This window comes from Nicotiana sylvestris, chromosome 7, assembly GCF_000393655.2.
Source record: "Nicotiana sylvestris chromosome 7, ASM39365v2, whole genome shotgun sequence".
NCBI classification, from domain to species: Eukaryota; Viridiplantae; Streptophyta; class Magnoliopsida; order Solanales; family Solanaceae; genus Nicotiana; species Nicotiana sylvestris.
The window spans coordinates 138,946,357-138,967,235 of NC_091063.1; the positions used below are offsets into that span (position 1 = coordinate 138,946,357).

Below are 20,879 nucleotides of genomic sequence, written 5' to 3' on the forward strand. Positions count from 1 at the left end.
GTTTGGCATCACTCTTGTAAAAAATATAACTTACTCTATTCCTTTAAATTACTTCATTAATCATGTAAAGGTTCCATCTTTATAGGGATAAAAATTGCTTGTGTAATTAGGTTTTTCGAATACTTTACATAACCTTTACTGCTCCCTCCAAAACCCACCTACCCTCCCCCCTACTCCGAACAAAAAGACTTTTATTGCAGCTGGCTGCTTAAACCCTCTTCCTTATACTCTTTCCTCTTCACCATACTCTTTCTTTGGTAATGGCATCTGCAAATGCGATCTCCACTGCCTCTATCATATCCTCTTTATCTAAACGGGTACATTTTTAGCTTCGTTTCCTCCCTTGGGTCTTTTATCTTGTTTGTTGGGATCTTTAATTATTTGCTTAGAGTTGTGATTTTTATTATCTTCTTAGTTGTGATCTGCTTTTATCTGTTTAAAGTTGTGATTTTTATCTGTTTTGTTGGTCTATTGGGGGGCAGAAGGGTGAACCAATTGCAGGGGCAGATATTCAACAATAACTGTTGAGGAAGCGTGTCAAGATAATAGAAGGAAAAGGATATTTAGGAAAGAAACAATAAATTGCACAAGACAAGACAAGACAAGATTTACGTGGTTCGGCAATTTTTGCCTACTCCACGGCCACACAAAGAATAGCTCTTTATTAATTGAAGAGAGAAAGAAGAAGTTTTGGGATGTTCTACAAATGAAAATGTAGACCCCTATTTATAGGCATTTGAATGCCCTGCCGAGGTAAGCGCTTACATCATAAGAATGCAGATGTAAGCGCTTACATCATAAGAATGCTGAGGTAAGCACTTACATCATAAGAATGTCGATGTAAGCGCTTACATCATATTTTCATCTCTTTTTGATTTTTCTTTCTTTTGTTTTGTCTACTTTCACATACAACAACAGGTTTGGTCCTATCAATCTCCCCCTCAAACCTAAACCTATGTTACATCAAGAAAGAAAATAAAGAAAGATTTGCTATACTCTGGTGGCGCCTTCACTCTATCAGTCTTGAAGGCTAACTGAGGCAGTGCACAACCTCAGTTTGTCAACACCGACAACTTTGGTCAACATGTCTGACGGGTTCTTTGATCCTGGTATCTTTTGTAGGGAAAGAGTTCCTTCATTTATCAACTCTCGGATATGATGATACCTCAACGGGATATGCTTCGATCTTACATGAAACACTGGATTCTTGGCAAGATGAATTGCACTCTGCTATCGCTGAAAAGCTCACAATTGTCTTGCTCTTTACCTAGCTCTTTAAGAAAATTCTTGAGCCAAATCATCTCTTTTCCAGCTTCTGAGATTGCCATGTACTCTGCTTCAGTGGTAGATAAAGCAACACTTTTCTGAAGTCTAGACATCCAACTAACAGCAGTACCACCCAAGGTGAACACGTAGCCCGTGGTACTTTTTCGACTATCCAGATCGCCACCTAAATTTGCATCAGCAAAACCTTGTAAGATAATATTGCTCTTTTTAAAACAAAGTGCCATACCTGAAGTGCCTTTGAGATATCACAATATCCATTTTACACCTTCCCAATGCTTCTTTCCTGGATCTGACATGTATCTACTGACAACTCCAACTGCATGGGCTATGTCAGGTCTAGTGCAAACCATAACATACATCAAACTTCCTACTGCTAAAGTATACAGAACTTTGGACATGTACTTCTTTTCTTCATCTGTCTTAGGTGATTAGTCCTTTGACAGATTTAGATGGCTTCCAAGTGGAGTGCTTCTGGTCTTTGCATCATGAAGACTGAACCTGCTTGGTACCTTCTGTATGTACTTTTCTTGAGACAACTTTAAGGTTCCTTCCGACCTGTTTCTGCTAATCCTCATCCCAAGCATTTGCTTAGCTGGTCCTAAGTCTTTCATTTCAAACTCCTCCGCCAGTTGTTGCTTAACCAAGTTGATCTCATTTATGCTAGATCCTGCAATTAGCATATCATCAACGTACAACAATAAAATGATATAGGATTCATCAAGATTTTTGATATAACAGCAATGGTCCATCTCACATCGTGTGAAACCATTTTTATGCATGAATCCATCAAATTTCTTGTACCATTGTCGGGGAGCTTGTTTCAAACCATACAAACTCTTCTTCAACTTACACACAAGGTTTTCTTTACCAGAAACTTGAAAACCTTCAGGTTGCTTCATGTAGATGTCTTCTTCAAGGTCACCATGCAAGAAAGCAGTTTTAACATCTAGCTGCTCCAAATGCAAATTTTCTGCAGCTACGATACTTAGCACCAACCTGATAGTAGTTAATTTGACTACAGGAGAGAGATTTCGGTGTAGTCAATTCCTTTCTTCTGCTGAAAGCCTTTTACTACTAATCGTGCTTTGTATCTCTTCTTACCATCATGCTCTTCCTTGACTCTGTACACCCACTTGTTCTGCAATGCCTTCTTTCCTTTTGGTAACTCCGTAAGTATCCATGTTTTATTCTTTTGAAGAGAATTCATCTCTTCTTTCATGGCTAGCTTCCACTTATCAGAGTCTATCACCTGCATTGCTTCAACAAAATGCTCTAGTTCTCCAGCATCAGTAAGAAGTAAATAGTGAAGAGAGAGAGTTAATCTATCTAGAGCATTCGTGACTCTTTTAGATCTTCTCAATGTAGGTTCATGAGTAACAGAATCCGAATTTGATTCAGGTCCTGATTCCAGATTTGGTTCTGGATTTGATTCTATCTCTGGTTCCGCTTCAGGTTCGGCTTCTAGTTCTTCTTCAAATTCGGCTTCTGGTTCTTCATCTTCAATTTCAGAATCAGTTGTAATCCCTCTAGCTACTTCATTTTCTGAGATTTCTTCTAACTCAACTGTTTCAGACATTGTCTGTTTGCTGGTGTTGGTTGGTTCTACTTCAAGCTTGTCCTTGTACATCACATTTTCATTAAATGTGACATTCCTGTGTCTTAGGATCTTTCTATTCTGATCATCCCAAAACCGATAACCAAAATTATCATCACCATAGCCAATAAAGAAACATTTCTTTGCTTTAGGATCAAGCTTATCTCTATCATTAGAGTTTACATGCACATAAGCAACACAACCAAAAATTTTATGATGTGAGAGAGTTACCTCTTTTCCTGTCCATACCTCCTTAGGAATTTCAAAATTCAGCGGTACAGAGGGTCCCTTGTTTATGAGGTAAGCTGCCGTGTTAACAGCCTCAGCCCAAAAATACTTCGGCAATCCAGAATGTATTCTCATACTTCTGGCTCGTTCATTCAGGGTTCTGTTCATCCTCTCAGCAACACCATTTTGTTCCGGTGTTTCAGGAACTATCTTGATCATTCTGATCCCATTCTCCGAGCAAAATTCTTTGAACTCTTGGCTATCATACTCTCCTCCATTGTCAGACTTCAGACATTTTAACTTTAGACTTGTCTGATTTTCAACTTCAGCTTTCCATCTTTTAAAGGTAACAAATACATCAGATTTATTTTTCAGAAAATAAACCCATACCTTTCTTGTGGAATCATCAATGAAGGTGACATAATAGCGTGAGCCTCCTAGAGAAGTTACAGGAGCTGGTCCCCACACATCTGTATGCACTAGTTCCAACTTCTCTTTCTTTGGCGTCCTTCCCACCTTTGAGAAACTAACTCTCTTTTGTTTCCCGTAAATGCAATCTTCGCACAAACCTAATTCAACATGTTTTAGGTTTGACAACTTCTTTTTGGATGCCAAAAGCTTCATTCCCTTCTTACTCATATGCCCGAGCCTCCGGTGCCACAATGTTGTATCACGACCATGATCAACTGTTGCTATAGTATCTCTTTCTATTGCAGTTGCATACAGTGTTCCCCTTTTGAAGCCTTGTGCCACAACCAAATTCCCTTTGGTTATCTTCCACGATCCGTTGCCGAATGTTGTTGTATATCCTTCATCGTCAATCTGACCCATAGATATCAAATTTTTCTTGAGGCAAGGAACATGTCGTACATTTTGCAATTTCCATAGCGTGCCTTGTGAAGTCTTTATATGAACTTCACCTTTTCCAACAATGTCGAGAGGTTCGTCGTCTGCTAGATAAACTTTCCCAAATTTTCCAGCAATATAATTATGCAATAATTCTTTACATGATGTAGAGTGAAACGATGCACCTCAGTCCAAAATCCAAGATTCGACTGGACTGTCTACACAACAAATTAGTGCATCACCGACTTGTTCAACAATTACATTTGCTGAATTTTCTTCCTTCTTCTTCTTTGGTTCTCTACATTGACTACTGTAATGACCCTTTTTATCGCAATTCCAACAAGTAATGTCCTTGCGATTTTTGGATTGTCCTCTTCTCCTTGACTTTGATCTGCCACGACCATAAATCTGTCCTCTTTGGTTGATTCTCTCCCTGCTTTCGGTACTAAAAGCAGATCCTGGGGAATCACTTGATTCTCTTCGGCGAATATCTTCGCTTAGAACCAAGTCTCTAATATCATTCAATTTGAGTTTGGTACTTCCTAATGAACTGCTAACTGCAGTTACTGTTGCAGACCAACTCTCCGGTAGAGATGATAGTAGAATCAACGCCCTGATTTCGTCATCAATTGTTATATTAACAGAACTCAACTGAGTTAATATTGTATTAAACTCATTGATATGTTTCGTGACTGATCCACCTTCTGTCATTTTTAAGTTGAACAATCGACGCATCAAATAGACTTTATTTGAAGCAGATGGCTTCTCATACATATTTGATAACGCCTTCATCAGGCCTGCAGTGGTCTTCTCGTTAATGATGTTAAACGCCACATTTCGTGTTAGCGTCAAACGAATCACACCAAGAGCTTGGCGATCTAATAGATCCCAATCCGCTTTGGACATAGTCTCCGGTTTCACCTCGGTCAGAGGTAAGTGTAATTTTTTCTGGTACAAATAGTCCTCTATTTGCATTTTCCAGAATCCAAAATCTTTGCCACTGAACTTGTCAATCTTAACCTTCCCTTCTTCCGATGTCATTTTTCACAAAAACAATTTATGTGAATAGTGCTTGTGAATAGTAACGATGATCAATAGTGTCGTGAATAGTACCTGCACCAATACTGTACTTTTCTACCAGAATTACACTGTCTGTGCTCTGATACCAGTTGTTGAGGAAGCGTGTCAAGATAATAGAAGGAAAAGGATATTTAGGAGAGAAACAATAAATTGCACAAGACAAGACAAGACAAGATTTACGTGGTTCGGCAATTTTTGCCTACTCCACGGCCACACAAAGAATAGTTCTTTATTAATTGAAGAGAGAAAGAAGAAGTTTTGGAATGTTCTACAAATGAAAATGTAGACCCCTATTTATAGGCATTTGAATGCCCTGCCGAGGTAAACGCTTACATCATAAGAATGTCGATGTAAGCGCTTACATCATATTTTCATCTCTTTTTGATTTTTCTTTCTTTTGTTTTGTCTACTTTCATATACAACAACAGGTTTGGTCCTATCAATAACAAGGCTTCAAAGAGCCGGTTTATAGTAAGGGCAAATGCTAAAGAAATCGCATATGACCAGAAACCAAGACGTGCCCTTCAGGCTGGTATTGATAAGCTCGTTGATGTTGTTGGTCTCACTCTTGGTCCTAAGGGTATGTTCCCTCTGCTTCATCTTTGTCTTGCAGATAAATTTAAGCTTTCTTTTTTAATAGTATTGTTTATATGGAGGTTGGAAGTTTTGAAGTTGGAACCAACCACATCTGCAAAGTAACCCATGCCAGCAGGTTGATGACAAGAGTTAAAGTAGTCAAACTAAGATGAATTTCATATAATCACCCAATTAACTTGGGATTTAAGTGTAGTTCATATTTTGATATCTTATGGTTTGAAACCCAATATGATAACTTAACTTCTTTTACTTTCTCTCTATGAGCCATTTCTTTCATTTCATAGCGAGCTATATATGATTGAGGCAGATAATAAGTCCGACCTGATTATTTGTTGGATTCTTTGTAACATGCCCACAACTAGAGCTATAGATTTATTCTGTCTCGTAGTTCGCTTAGTGTATCTAGTTGATTATTATGTGGTGCGTTTAAGGGAGGGAGTGAACTGAAGCAGAGAATTGATGACCATACATGTGGACAATAAGTCTTTAAACATAAGACATTTAACAGATGTATCAATGTTATATGTGTCTCCTCCAGCAGTGCTGCAATTAGTGCATTTTAACTCATAGTCATCTGTTTACTTTCCTATAGGGAGGAATGTGGTTTTAGATGACTATGATACCCCAAAGGTGGTTAATGATGGAGTCACAATTGCTCGAGCCATAGAGCTACCTGATGCTATGGAAAATGCAGGTGCCGCCCTTATCAGAGAGGTTGGTCATTTGGGGATACTTGAAGATCATTGTTAAATCTGTCCTGAATTTGGTTAATTGTTCTATCGACAGACAGTTTAAGAACAATTGTCATATTTACTGTATTCCTGGATTTGTGGATCTGATTTTTCCAAATTTATTATGGTGAAGGTTGCAAGCCTAACCAATGATTCTGCTGGTGATGGGACCACAACTGCATCAGTTCTTGCCAGGGAAATCATTAAACGTGGTTTATTAAGTGTTACATCTGGTGCAAATCCAGTATCTCTGAAGAAGGGCATCGACAAAACTGTAAACGTTTTGATTGAAATGCTAGAAAGGAGGGCTAGGCCTGTTAAAGGTCGTGATGAGATCAAAGGTAATTTATTCTACTGCTTTTGTTGTTAACTCTGTCCTTTAAACCTTCTATAATGGATGGCAATTAACATTTTGCAAATAGTTGTCTTTCCGCCAGCTATTGCTTCTATATCTGCTGGAAATGATGATGAAATTGGAACCATGATTGCTGATGCAATTGACAAAGTTGGTCCTGATGGTGTTCTAACAATCGAGTCATCCTCTTCCTTTGAAACAACTGTTCATGTTGAAGAGGGAATGGAGGTATGTGCCTACTTAGACGAGAATGTGTTCTCTACTGTTTTTTCTATATCTCTACTGTAGTTCACCTGTAATCAGTGGTAGATCCAAGGTTTAGATGACGTGGGTTCTGAGTTGAGAATGAGGGTTATCAAATATTCTAACTCTAACACACACTTTGCTCCGTCATTTGCAGATTGATAAGGGATATATCTCCCCACAATTCATGACCAACCAGGAGAAATTAATTGTTGAATTTGAGAATGCTAGAGTGCTGGTTACGGATCAGGAGATTTCAGCAATCAAGGATATTATGCCCCTCCTGGAGAAGTCAACTGAATTACGAGCCATCTGCTCATTATTGCTGGAGACGTAACTGGAGAAGCTTTGGCTACTCTTGTTGTGAACAAGCAGCGAGGTGTACTGAACGTTGCTGCCATCAGAGCACCTGGTTTTGGGCAAAGGAGGAAAGCTCTTCTCCAAGATATTGCCATTGTAACAGGTAGTCCAACTTGCTCGACTTAATTGTACCACTTCCCACAAATTTGTTAAGTAAACTAGTTTCGAAGCTGTTTGTGTTTTTTCAGGCAGAATCTAGAACTAGGTAATTGTCACAAAAAATTCTTGAATTAGATAAATGGAGGCACTATAGTATTTTTTTCTCTCTTGCTTTTTCTTTCTTTCTTTTCTATATTGAATGTGTGTTTGAGGACGAAAGGAGGAAGTTATCGCTGATACTGGTGGGATGTTAAGCCAACACAATTCTTAGATAATGCTTAATTTCACTCTCCTTGGATTTATACGATTTTCCGCTTCAGCTTATTTGTGCAATTCTGTTTTAAGTAGATCTGATTAGTACTACTATCCTTTGTAGTTTTCTTTGATAGTAGATTGGATTCTTGTATCAAGCACTCTAGTCTCAAATGTGTCTACCTTACAAAGGAAATATTTCTGACGTGCTGCTTGTATATACTATCAGGAGGGGAGTACCAGGCAACTGATTTGGGTATGCTTGTTGAGAATACCCCAGTTGAAGCATTAGGTTTTGCTAGAAAGGTGACTATCTCCAAGGACTCAACAACCATTCTTGCTGATGATGCGCCAAAGGACGAGATACAGGCTAGGATTTCTCAGCTTAAGAAGGAGTTGGACATGACCGATTCAATATCTGGCTCGGAAAAACTTGCTGAGGGAATTGCCAAGTTGTCTGGAGGTGTTGCTGTCATAAAGGTTGGAGCTGCAACAGAAGCTGAGCTCGAGGACCGCAAGCTTCGAATTGAGGATGCGAAACATGCAACTTTTGCTGCAGTTGAATAGGGAATCGTACCTGGTGGTGGTGCTGCTTTGGTTCATCTGTCAACTTATGTCCATGCCATTAAGGACAATCTTGAAGATCCAGATGAGAAGTTGGGGGCTGACATTGTGCAGAAGGTAAATTATTTTCAATTTACTCCTATTGAGAAATCTTTCATTTTATTCATTCTATTTTTGTGGGGATGTGTTGAAGTTGAAGTTGTGGGTACCTATTATATTATTATGGCACCTTGAGTAAGTCATTTATGGCAATGTAAGTATGTAACGATTCCCAATATACTTGACTGGCAAGCTAATAACTGTATTCTAGAACTTCAAATCATAATCTGTTCGATTGGAGAAATTCGGGTTTTAAAGTAATCTGAGCTAGAGAATCAGCTGAATAGTGTCACTTGACTTAGTAGGCACTAGCAACCCTTCTATAGCAAAATGGAGTTGTGCTATATCGCTAACACTAAGAGGGTATACTAACAGCCAACCAACTCATTATCCTCTGGAGGATCAAGAACTTGCAATGTATTAGGGGCTGAGCATACCTCTTGGACACAATCTAATTGGGAACATATAGTGATAGTAACAGATCAGTTCGGGTGGTGGAACTCACTACGCAAGCCATTGTCGTGGACAAGCACACGCCTAAAGCACTTGCATTTGCTCCTCCACAAGGACTTCCCATGTAATCTAACCCATGCTTATACAGTAGTAGTTAGGAATTTTTGGCAATGTTCAGTTACTCAAATGTGCCCTGTTAGGGCAGAGATTAGTGTTGACAATGCTTGAAGGATTAAAAGATAAAGACCATTTGAATTTCAGCTGGCTTTCAGTTTCTGGATGGCATAAGCTCATATTAAAAAGTACATTGTTTGCTAGGACTAGCTGAAACTTCTTCTCTTTAGGATGAATAAACTTTTCAGTCATTTACCATGGGGTTTTCTTCTTTGGTTTTACTTGTTTCTTTGACCAGTCCACTTTGCAATTCTGTTGACAGTCTTACCAAGGCGCTTTGTGCTAGTGCATTGCATTAAGGGCTCCTGTGGGGTGAAATTTACTTCCTCCGGGTCTTTACACTAGATCAGGTTAATTTAACAATTGACAAATTGATATTGGTTATGCAACCCCATGCAAGTAAATTAATTTTCCTTCATATTTTTGTGTTTATCTCCTTTCCCGTCTACTTCATTTCTTCAAATAGCAATCTCTTATCTTTTTTCCCTGTTATTTTGGTGAAACAAATCTCAAAATAGTGTGTTCTTACTCTGCAGAACAAAGTATCTTTAGGGCATTACCAAAATCTTCCACAGAAAAGAACAAAAATCCAATACTCTCTTTACTTCATTTTATTAAGTGGTGTTTCACTGGACACGAAGGTTAAAAAAAAAAAAAAAAAAAAAAAAAAAAAAAAGACGCCATACCCTTAGAACTTGTAGTCTTAAATACGTCACAATATTTCTGTAGCTATAATAACTTGTTATTAAAGGTAAATGAAAAGTTTTAAAGTTAGAAGCTTACAATTATAGAAATATACAAGTAAATTTTTTCAGAATAAACTAGAAAGGAAGGTGAAATAAAACAGAATAGAGAGTACTAATAAGATTTTACAGCTCAATCGCTTTCATGCTCAAGTGCTAACTGGTGACTTAACCAAAAGGCTCAGAACAGTGCTAACTGGTGACTTGACCTAAAGGCTCTGAACTGAATGACATCAAATTCTATCATCCAGGTTGCAAACTTGCAATTATTCCCTATGTATTTCTTAATAGTAAGCAGACAACTATGCAGGCTGCTAGTATTTTAGGAGACTTTAGCAGACAAGCAAAGGTTTTTCCGATCAGCTGGAAGTACTTGTTGGTTCCATGACCAGAGATGGTAAAATTGCTGTTGCCTCACCATCAATTACCAGAGGACCATCACATTTGAAACATTTTGTTGACAGTTTCACGCTGGACCAAAGAGACCAATGCAATTAGGAGCCACAAAATATGGTATCCAACCATAAATCTTCAGCCAAGAGCTACTTACATGTACTTGTTTTTCATGTGTCTAACACTTGATGCTTGTACCTCAGCAATGATCTCATCTCCAATATAAACAGGTAATTTGAAGTGCAAGGTTTGTGAAACATATACAGCTCCTGGCTGGAGAAATTACCAAACAACAATAGCTAGAAGAATTTTCCAATTTAAAACCAGATCTAAATAGCACCTTCCCCATTCAATGTTGCATATTTAGCTACTTTAAAAAATGTTGATATCATCATATTTACTATTAAATTATATACACAAAAGTTTAAGGATCTGTTAAGCTATCGGTGTAGGTTAACTGATTTTAGTAGGTTATGTACCTTCTTTTCGACATGAACAACTAACACTTTAACTTCTACGGATTTCAAGAGGATGGGTACACAATTGTGAAGAGGTGGATCTAGAATTTACACTTGACGGGTTTAACTTTAGTCTCTTACCATGAATCCACTAAACTTTTGAAATTACAGATTCAAAATTATATTCTTTTTGAAATTTTAATAATATATACATATATGTATATACTCACAAGACCGTTCAGAGTATGATTTGAAATTTTGAACTGTCAATTTCACTTGTAGAGCTGCACCCAATAATAATTGGGCCATAAGAGTCTTTGAGCATGGGTTCGCGCACCTATATTTAAGAAATTTTGAAGAAATATAACATTGTTATACATGGTTTAGGAGGAGGAGAACCCATATCCCTCAACTTGGATGCCTCTGCTTCTACTTGACTTTTATCTCGCCATTCTATGACTATTAAAGTCGTGGCTAAGTATTACAAAGTTTTGGATTTAAATTAGATATACGCTAACGTGTAGTTTAATTGTTGTAACATATCATTTAACCATTATTTTCAGGTAACTAATCCACTATGACTACATACAGCTACAAATAGTGTAAAATTCTTTTATAAAAATTAAATTTTGAAGTTCTTAAGAGAAGTCTATTGAAACATCGGGACAGGATTGAGGAACGTAGAACTTACAAAATGAGCAGCAATAATCCTAGGAAATAAGGAAGCGACAAGCATCCCAGGAACAAGGCGGTCACTAAAACCAGCATTTTTGGCGCATTCAGCATCAAAATGCAATGGATTGGCGTCGTGTGTCAGCTTGGTATACTCAATAATATCAGCATCTGAAAATGTTCTTGCTTGCTTTAAAATGCTTTTTAACAAATTCGAGCAGGTGGACAACGATGAGAAGCCATATGAAGAAATAGAAAATGAAAGGATACGTTTTATAAGCATCTTTCTCAAACTTCAAAGGCAAGGGCGGCTCTAGGGTAAACCAAATCAAGCTTGTGCCTTATGCCCTCAAATATTTAAGGCCCAAAGCTATATTATTATATTATATATGTAATTTATATTTATACAATTATTAATAAAATATTTTAAAATTTGATAGAGGTAGGATTGAATGAGTTAATAAGATAAAAAATTTCTCTTGCTAAATTAAATAATATATTTATCTTCTCGTCAATTATATTTTCTTTCTTTCTTTTTTCATATTAATTTCAACTCAAATTCTCTAAATTGGCTATTCTTTTTTGTCACATTTGATTGATCCACACATCAGAAAGCAAGTTCTTTTGTGTCTCAATTTTTATAACTAAGAAATCTCCAAGACAAGTGTCATAAGGTTCAAAACAAGATCGATTATAGGCTCAACTCTGTTACCATTTTCACTTAATACTATATTTTTTTTATAGGGGAGAGATCAATATCATATAACGTACGCCTAACCCACATATTATATGTTGTTCTCTCACACATTTTTTTGTCTCAATATTATATGGACTTTATGAAATAAATTTTAGGGTCTTTTAATATAGTTTAGTTTTAAGCCACCAGTTGTGTTGAGCCGCGCTGATTAATTATCAACAAGTATTTATAGATCACTGTCCTATGAACATGTTACTCAACCAGCTTCATTCATATCTGGTAACTAAATAACACATTCACTGATTGTTATTTTATCTTAATTGAGACTCTATAAAATTTGATTGAGAATGCTCAAGTAGGAGATTAGTAAAGCTTTGATTTAGATTTCCAAAATTTCTTAATAATGGATTTTGTGATTTTATTTCAAGTTAGGCAATATTAAAGTTTGCCAAAAAAAGTACAAAAAACATTGAACAAAAGAAAGAAAGAAAGATTATCAACTCTTTAACACTAAAAATATTTTAGAATTTTGAATTAAATTACTTAAATCTTCATATTAGTAAATATTTTTTTAACAACAATATCAAAGGTAACATATTAAAAATGCATGTCTAACATCTTATTTATTTAAGTTACCTCTTACTAATATATATAATAATACTATTATGTGAAGTTAAATGGTTTTATTATTTAAGAATGTTATACTATAAATAACAAGTATGAAAAAAATGCCAACACTAACTTTTTTCTACATATATGTGTGTATATACTAATAAAAAATGTATAAGGTCTCTTATTAAAATTTAGTTTTAGGCCACTGATTTTATGGAGACGCCCGTGTTCAAAGGCAACACAAAATGATAATAAGGCAGAAAATAAGGACTCTGAATGTGGTTAAGTGAACCCACTAACAAAATTTATTAAATATGAGTGGACAAAGAGCGATTGACAGATATATGAAAATCTGAAGTCTCTTTGAATCAAATCGTCGAACAGATGGTGTACGACGTGAGGCTTGGAAGATCCCTGATCAATCCCCGTGCCAATTAAATCACAGTTAGTTAGTCAGAAAATAACCCGATTTTACAGCTCAGTTTGACGCAAACCCAATTTTTGGATTCCAGTCCAATTGCAATATTGGGTTTTAAGTTTTTCACGACCAAACGTTACCGAAAGACTTTGGGCTAAGGCTAATGCACAATCTGGTTGTAATGTAATTTAGATCAGAGTGCTACCTCTCTCTGGTTGGATTGTCCATTAGAGTTACGTGATCTTTACACAAATAGTGAGTCAGATTCACTGTTTTTAGCCGATTTACATAAATTATACATTAATTATATATGGTTATATATTATATAATAGTTATACGCATATCATACATTTGTCAATTATTTTTAGTTTAATTTTATCATTTAACAACTTGCATTTCAAGACATTTAAGCAATATCAATTATGAATAGTTCCAAAGAATTTTCATGTACAAGTTATGCCGAGGTCGTACGGCCCGATCCAACATAGTATTTAAATGTTCATTGTCGAGGGTCGAAAGACACGAACCATAGATGCATCTATCTACTATCGAGGCGTTCGACCCGCTCCATAATAGCAAATATTTTTTTTAAAGAAAATACAAATTTCTCATTTACAGCCAAGTATTCCCTTCACAACTTCAAGTAAGTGAATTTAACCTTTTACAATTCTTTTATCAAATTCCAACATGACTTAAGCAATTAAATTAACAAGTAAGGGCACAAACATTTCAAGTATAGCATGATACAGGTCCTAGACTACCCGAACATTAGCATGATTAGTAGCTACGTACGGACTCTTGTCACCTCGTATGTACGTAGCCCCCCAAGTAGGTACACATATTTATTTAATTCACCTATGGGGTAAAATCCCTCTTACAAGGTTAGAAAAGAGACTTACCTCGTCTCAAGGCCTACTTTCCGGTCCCAGATTATGCTCAAACCCTCAAATCGGTGCCAAACAATCCAAAACTATTCAAATAGTATATAAACTAATCAATATATGCTCAAAAGTTCATATTCTAACTATTTAAGTAATTACCTAACCCTAAATGTAAAGTTCCTAAAATTCACCCCCGGGCCCATGTGCCCGGATTCCGGAAATTTTCGAAGAAAGTTGTTATCCATAACCTCATGAACCCAAATATATGATTTTTGTCAAATTCCATAACAAAATTTCTTGGTTAAATCTCATTTTTATCAAAAACCTAGGTTTTCCATCTAACCCATGAATTCCATAAATTACATGTTAAAATCTACCCATAATCTATGTGTGAAACTCACATTAAGTAGGACTCAAAGTACCCTACCACACATTTCCCACAGCTACGTCAACAGCGAGGTTGTTTTGAGTGTGGCGACACATGCCATGTGGTGAGAGATTGCCCTAGACTAGGGAGGGGTGCACCTCCATAGACTTCTCAGCCACAGTGTGCTCCGGAGAATTCCCAGGCTATGATTTCAACACCAGTTGCTACCTCACCTGCCCAGCCAGCCAGAGGTAGAGGTTGGGGAGGTAGAGGCCGCCCTAGAGGGGGAGGCCAGACCAGATATTTTGCCCTTCCTGCCCGTACCGAGGCTGTCGCCTCTGATTCTTTCATCACAGGTATTGTCCTGGTTTGTCATAGAGATGCATCGGTTTTATTCGATCTAGGCTCCACCTATTCTTATGTGTCTTCTTATTTTGCCCCGCATTTGGGTGTATCTCGGGATTCTTTGAGTTCTCTTGCTTATGTTTCTACTCCTATGGGAGATTCTCTTATTGTGGACCACGTTTATCGGTCGTGTTTGGTTGCTCTTAGTGGTTTTGAGACCATAGCCGATTTATTATTGCTCAGTATGGTAGATTTTGATGTTATCTTGGGCATGGACTAATTGTCTCCCCATTATGCTATTTTTGATTATCATGCCAAAACCGTGATGCTGGCTGTGCCAGGTGTACCACGAGTAGAGTGGAGGGGTTCTTTAGATCATACTCCCAATAGAGTTATTTCTTTCCTTAAAGCTCAACGAATGGTTGAGAAGGGGTGTGACGTGTATCTGGCCTATGTGGGAGATGTTAGTGTTGATACCCCTACAGTTGATTCAGTCCTAGTAGTACAGGACTTCCCTGATGTGTTTCCAGCTGATCTTTAGGGTATGCCACCGGACAGAGATATTAATTTTGGCATTGATATGTTGCAGGGCACTCATCCCATTTCTATTCCTCCGTACCGTATAGCTCCTCCTGAGTTGAAGGACCAGTTACAGGAATTGCTTGATAAGGGTTTTATTCGGCCTAGTGTATCACCTTGGGGTACTCCTGTCTTGTTTGTGAAGAAAAAAGGATGGTTGTATGCGTATGTGCATTGATTATCGCAGGTTGAATAAAGTTACAGTGAAGAACCAATATCATTTGCCTCGTATTGATGATCTGTTTGACCAGTTACAAGGTGCACGACTATTTTCTAAGATTGACTTGCGTTCAGGTTAGCCTCAGTTGAAGTTTCGGGAGCCAGATATCCCAAAGACTGCTTTCAGGACTCGGTATGGTCATTACGAGTTCCTTGTTATGTCGTTTAGGCTGACCAATGCCCCAACAGCCTTCATGCATTTGATGAACAGTATGTTTTGGACATATCTTGACTCGTTCGTCATTGTCTTTATTGATGATATTCTGGTATACTCCCGGAGTTGGAAGGATCATGAGCAGTACCTGAGGACAGTGCTTTAGACTTTGAGGGAAAAGAAGTTATATGCAAAGTTCTCGAAATGTGAGTTTTGGCTGGATTCCATGGCATTCTTGGGTAACGTGGTATCGAGTGAGGGTATATAGGTGGATCCGAAGAAAGTGGAAGCAGTGCAGAGCTGGCCCAGACCATCCTCAACTACAGAGATCTGTAGTTTTCTTGCCTTGGCATATTATTACCTTCAATTTGTTGAGGGATTTTCAATTATTTTTTCACCTATGACCAGGCTGACCCATAAGGGTGCTCCGTTCTAGTGGACGGAAGAGTGTGAGGCGAGCTTCCAGAAGCTCAATACAACTTTGACTACAACCCCAGTTTTGATATTGCCTACAGGTGCGGGGTCTTATACTGTCTATTTTGATTCCTCGAGGATTGGCCTTGGAGAGGTATTGATGCAGGACGGTAGGGTGATTGCCTACGCATCCAGACAGTTGAAGGTAATGAGAAGAATTATCATGTCCATGATCTCGAGTTAGCTGCTATTGTCCACGCCTTGAAGATCTAGCGTCATTATTTGTACGGTGTGCCTTGTGAGATTTATACTAATCATCGGAGTTTGCAACATTTGTTCAGGCAAAAGGATATTAATTTGCGCTAGAGGAGGTGGTTAGAGCTGCTGAAGGACTATGATATCACTATCTTGTATCACCCGGGCAAGGCCAATGTGGTGGCCGATGCTTTGAGTCATCGGGCGGAGAGTTTGGGGAGTTTGGCTTATTTACCAGCAACGGAGAGGCCCATGGTGATGGATGTTCAAGCCTTAGCCAGCCAGTTTGTGAGATTGTATCTTTTGGAACCCAGTCGGGTTCTAGCTTTCGTGGTCTCTCGGTCTTCCTTATTTGATCGTATCAGGGAGCATCAGTATGATGACCCTCATTTGCTCGTCCTCAAGGACAAGTTTCTGCACGGTGATGCCAGAGATGTGACTATTGGTGATGACGGGATATTGAGTATGCAGGGTCGGGTATGTGTACCCAATGTTGATGGGCTTCGGGACTTGATTCTAGATGAGGCCTATAGTTCGCAGTATTCCATCCATCTGGGTGCCGCGAAGATGTACCAGGATTTGAGGCAGCACTATTAGTGGAGGCAGATGAAGAAGGATATAGTTGGGTTTGTAGCTCGGTGTCTCAACTGTCAACAGGTTAAGTATGAGCACCAGAGATCGGGTGGGTTGCTTCAGCAGATAGAGATTCCGGAGTGGAAGTGGGAGAGGATCACCATGGACTTCGTAGTTGGACTCCCACAGACTTTGAGGAAGTTCAATGCCATTTGGGTGATTATGGATCGACTGACCAAGTCCGCGCACTTCATTCCTGTGTGTACTACCTATTCTTCGGAGCGGTTGGCGGATATTTATATCCGGGAAATTGTTCGTCTGCATGGTATTCCAGTTTTTATTATTTCAGATAGAGGTACTCAGTTCACATCACGATTCTGGAGGGTCGTACAACATGAGTTGGGTACTCGGGTGGAGTTGAGTACAACATTTCACCCTCAGATGGATAGACAGTCCGAGTGCACTATTCAAATTCTTGAGGATATGCTCTGTGCGTGTGTGATGGAGTTTGTAGGTTCTTGGGATCAGTTCTTGCCACTAGCGGAGTTTGCCTACAACAATAGCTATTAGTCCAGCATTCAGATGGCATCGTATGAGGCCTTGTATGGTAGGCAGTGTAGATCCCCGATGGGTTGGTTTGAGCCGGGTGAGGCTAGGTTATTGGGCACATACTTGGTTCAGGATGCTTTGGAGAAGGTTAAGGTGATTTAGGATAGACTCCGTGCAGCCCAGCCTAGACAGAAGAGTTACGCGGACCAGAAGGTTCGTGATGCTTCCTATATGGTTGGAGAGTGGGTTCTGCTTCGGGTTCCGCCTATGAAGGGCGTTATGAGATTTGGGAAGAAAGGGAAATTGAGTCCGAGGTTTATTGGTCTGTATACGGCGAAATCGGAGGAACCAATTTCTCATTAATAAGGCATCTCGGAAGATCACCTCGAAGGCTTGAGACCACAGACCAAGTACCCTCCCTCGAGGTCTATCGATACCCGACCTGGGAATAACATTGGCCGTGATCCCAATGGGCATGGGGAGTTTCCGAAGAGTGCAGCCGGGCCGACAAGATCTGTCAGGCTAGTCTGAAGCTAGTCTGAGCCTACATCATGAAGTTAGCCAGTTGTCCCATCCCGTCTTCTTTATCATTAATATATTTTGTACTATGTTGGGATTTTCCCTTTCTATATAAGAGGGATCCTTGGCACTTTGTAACTCTCTCTGTTGCTCCAATTGCTCCACAAGAAATATAAAAAATATTCTCTTTGCTTTCTCATATACTCTCTTGATACAATTGCTTTCATTTCTTATCCTCTTATTTGTTCATCATTTATTGCTTATCACTGGCCATAAAGAGCCGTCATTGATTATTTCGTATATGTTAGCCCTACCCCAATCACCCGCGATAGCTCGAGTTCATGCCCCAGAATCTACTTCAAGGCTCCACATTGACAAGCTTGAGGCCTTGAATGACTGACCTATCGGTTTTATTGTAGCTCTCTTCTTAATTCCGTTCCGTCTCTAAATCTCGCACGCTTAGCACCAACTGCCTAACAAACTAGCATAAAAATATATCACGTATTTTTAGAGTCCCATCAACAAATTTAATTGTTATTACCATTTTCACTGTAAATAGTTTGGCGTTCACCGTGGGGCTAAAAATAATAGTGATTATTTTCTTATTGGTTTTGTCCTATAACGCAAGTTATCTTTCATGCTTTTTCTTGTCCAAGATCTTCGATTTTAGGTCGAAATGTCTAACTCGGTAAACGGAGACGAAAATAACAATCTTGAGGACCACAGAGAGAACGATGTGGTTGTTCCAGGTGTTGGTGTGCCACCACAAAACCCTGGGAACGCACCGGAGCCAGTCCTCGTAGACGCAGTCTCGCGCGATGCCCAGCACATCTACATAAGATCCCACACTGACAGGAGCGTGCACCAAGGGGATCAACAAGGAGCACAGAAAACCCCAACTGGGGAAGAACGTGAGGTTAGACTTCATGTTATTTTTGAAATATTGCAGGCAAAACAGCTAGATTGCTCAGCTGCAAAGTCACCAGAAAACTCCTAGCACGGCAGCACCGGGGACAACTCCCCCAGCCGAACAGGCACCTAAGAGATCGAGCAATAATGGGACGATGACCGATTCCGCCATCATAAAAATGCTCTATGACCTCACCAGGAGGATCGAGTCGGGCGAGAAAATGATAGAAGCCAATGACAAAAAGGTCGAAACCTACAACTCCAAGGTCGGCCAAATTCCGAGTGCATCCCCGATCCTGAAAGGTGTGGATTCGAAGAAGTTTATACAAAGGTCGTTCCCTGAGGAAGTGGCCCCGAAAACTATTCCAAAGAAGTTCAGAATACCGGAGCTCCCAAAGTACAACAGGACCTCGGACCCTAATGAACACGTTATTGCCTACACTTGCACACTAAAGGGCAACGATATAAAGAACGACGAGATCGAGTCCATATTACTGAAAAAGTTCGGGGAAAAATTCTCGAAGGGGTCCATGATGTGGTATCAAAACTTAGTTCCTAACTCCATAGATTCGTTCGCCATGCTGGCAGACTTCTTTGTAAAGGCGCATGCCGGTGCCATCAATGTAACAATGAGGAAATCCGACGCTTTCAAAATTAAGCAAAGCAAGAACGAGATGCTGCAAGAATTTGTATCTCGCTTTCAAATGGAACGGATGAGCTACTGCCAATCTCCAATGACTGGGCAATGCAGGCTTTCACTCAAGGTCTGAATGAATGAAGCTCGGTGGCTTCAAAACAGTTGAAATATAATTTGATCAAGTATTCAGCTATGACCTGGTCGGACGTCCACAACTGGTACCTGTCGAAAATCAGGGGCGAAGATGACTAGTTGGGGCCCCCTCGGGCTTAGTATACCCAAGCAGGCTCCTGGCAAAGGAGCCAAAACCAAACAAAGAAAGATATCAGCCATACATGAAAGATAGGAGGAATGCTCCGAGGCGCAACCCCCTCGCAATGATCGAAGGATAGACCGAGGACAGGACCCTCGTGGGCTTATCAACAGAGCCAGATTCAATAGGAACGCAGGGCCAACGTGTGCACCTTACTTGTCGGAATACAACTTCAACGTCGATGTATCAGACATCGTGTTCGCCATCAGTAAAATCTGAGATGCCAAGTGGCCCGGGCCTATACAATCGGATCCTTCACGAAGGAACTATAACTTTGTGTGCGAGTTTCACAACACGCACAGCCACAGGACCGAGGATTGCCACCAACTTCGAGAAGAGGTATCTCGACTACTTAACAAAGGTCATCTCCGGGAATTCCTTAGCGACCGAGCCAAAATTCAGTTCCGAAAAAGAGAGACGGTCAAGAAGAACAAAGCAAACGAGCCACAACATGCCATCCATATGATCCTGGGAGGCGTCGATGCCCCGCAGGAACCCTAATGAGAAGGACAAAAATATCCATCACCAGAGAAAAGCGAACCCAGGGATATATTCCCGAAGATGCCCTGACATTCAGTGAAGAGGACACCAAGACCTTGTCTCAACCTCACAATGACGCACTGGTAATCTCTTTCCTTAGAAATTCTTTTCGAATAAAACGTGTACTCATAGATCCAGGTAGCTCGGCCAATATTGTTAGGTTGAGGGTGATAGAGTAGCTTGGACTGCTCGACCAAATCGTTCCCGCCACTCGATTCCTCAACGGGTTCAGCATGGCAAGTGAAACAACGAAAAGAGAAATCACCCTCCCAGTTACCATGGCCGGCACGACCCAAAATGCCAAATTCCATGTCATCGAAAAAGACATGAGGTACAGCGTCTTATTCGGACGACTGTGGATACACTGCATGAGAGCAGTGCTATCCATACTACACCAAATGATGAAATTCCCGACAAAGGATGGAATCAAAACTGTCTACGAGGAACAACATGTGGCAAGGGAGATGTTCGTAGTATAGAACGTGGCACCAGCATCAGGACCTCCGCTCACAAAAGAGCCAAAGGGTAATCAAGGCACATCTTTGATCAAACCCGATCAAACAAAGTAAAGGACCGTACCGCATCTTCATCTCAAGTAACTAGGACGCATCGGTCCTCGAAACGTCGCCGGCACATCCTACACTAAGGTATAACCATCTCCCTTTTCATT

General features: G+C 39.6%; 1 protein-coding gene and 1 pseudogene across 1 annotated transcript; one reads left to right on the forward strand and one right to left on the reverse strand.

The window, feature by feature from the left end:
• The first annotated feature begins 5,377 nt into the window (after positions 1-5,377).
• Positions 5,378-9,117, forward strand: LOC104242186 (ruBisCO large subunit-binding protein subunit alpha, chloroplastic-like; annotated as a pseudogene).
• A 558-nt stretch (positions 9,118-9,675) lies between these two features.
• LOC104242185 (3-hydroxyacyl-[acyl-carrier-protein] dehydratase FERN, mitochondrial-like) lies at positions 9,676-11,573 on the reverse strand. The gene is made up of 3 exons (XM_009797211.2): positions 11,248-11,573; positions 10,256-10,371; positions 9,676-10,176 (listed from the first exon to the last, which is right to left on the reverse strand). Exons 1-3 carry the CDS (start codon positions 11,509-11,511, stop codon positions 10,065-10,067), a joined length of 492 nt encoding a protein of 163 aa, XP_009795513.1. The 5' UTR covers positions 11,512-11,573; the 3' UTR covers positions 9,676-10,064.
• Between the last annotated feature and the right edge of the window lie 9,306 nt (positions 11,574-20,879).

Bases quoted from the DNA above. Each gene is read 5' to 3' on its own strand.
- LOC104242185 (XM_009797211.2), bottom strand. From the start codon at position 11,511: ATGCTTATAAAACGTATCCTTTCATTTTCTATTTCTTCATATGGCTTC. The intron at 10,372-11,247 runs GTAAGTTCTACG...TAATTTCTCCAG, and splicing joins GGATTATTGCTGCTCATTTT to CCAGGAGCTGTATATGTTTC. The intron at 10,177-10,255 runs GTAAGTAGCTCT...TCTTTGGTCCAG, and splicing joins CACATGAAAAACAAGTACAT to CGTGAAACTGTCAACAAAAT.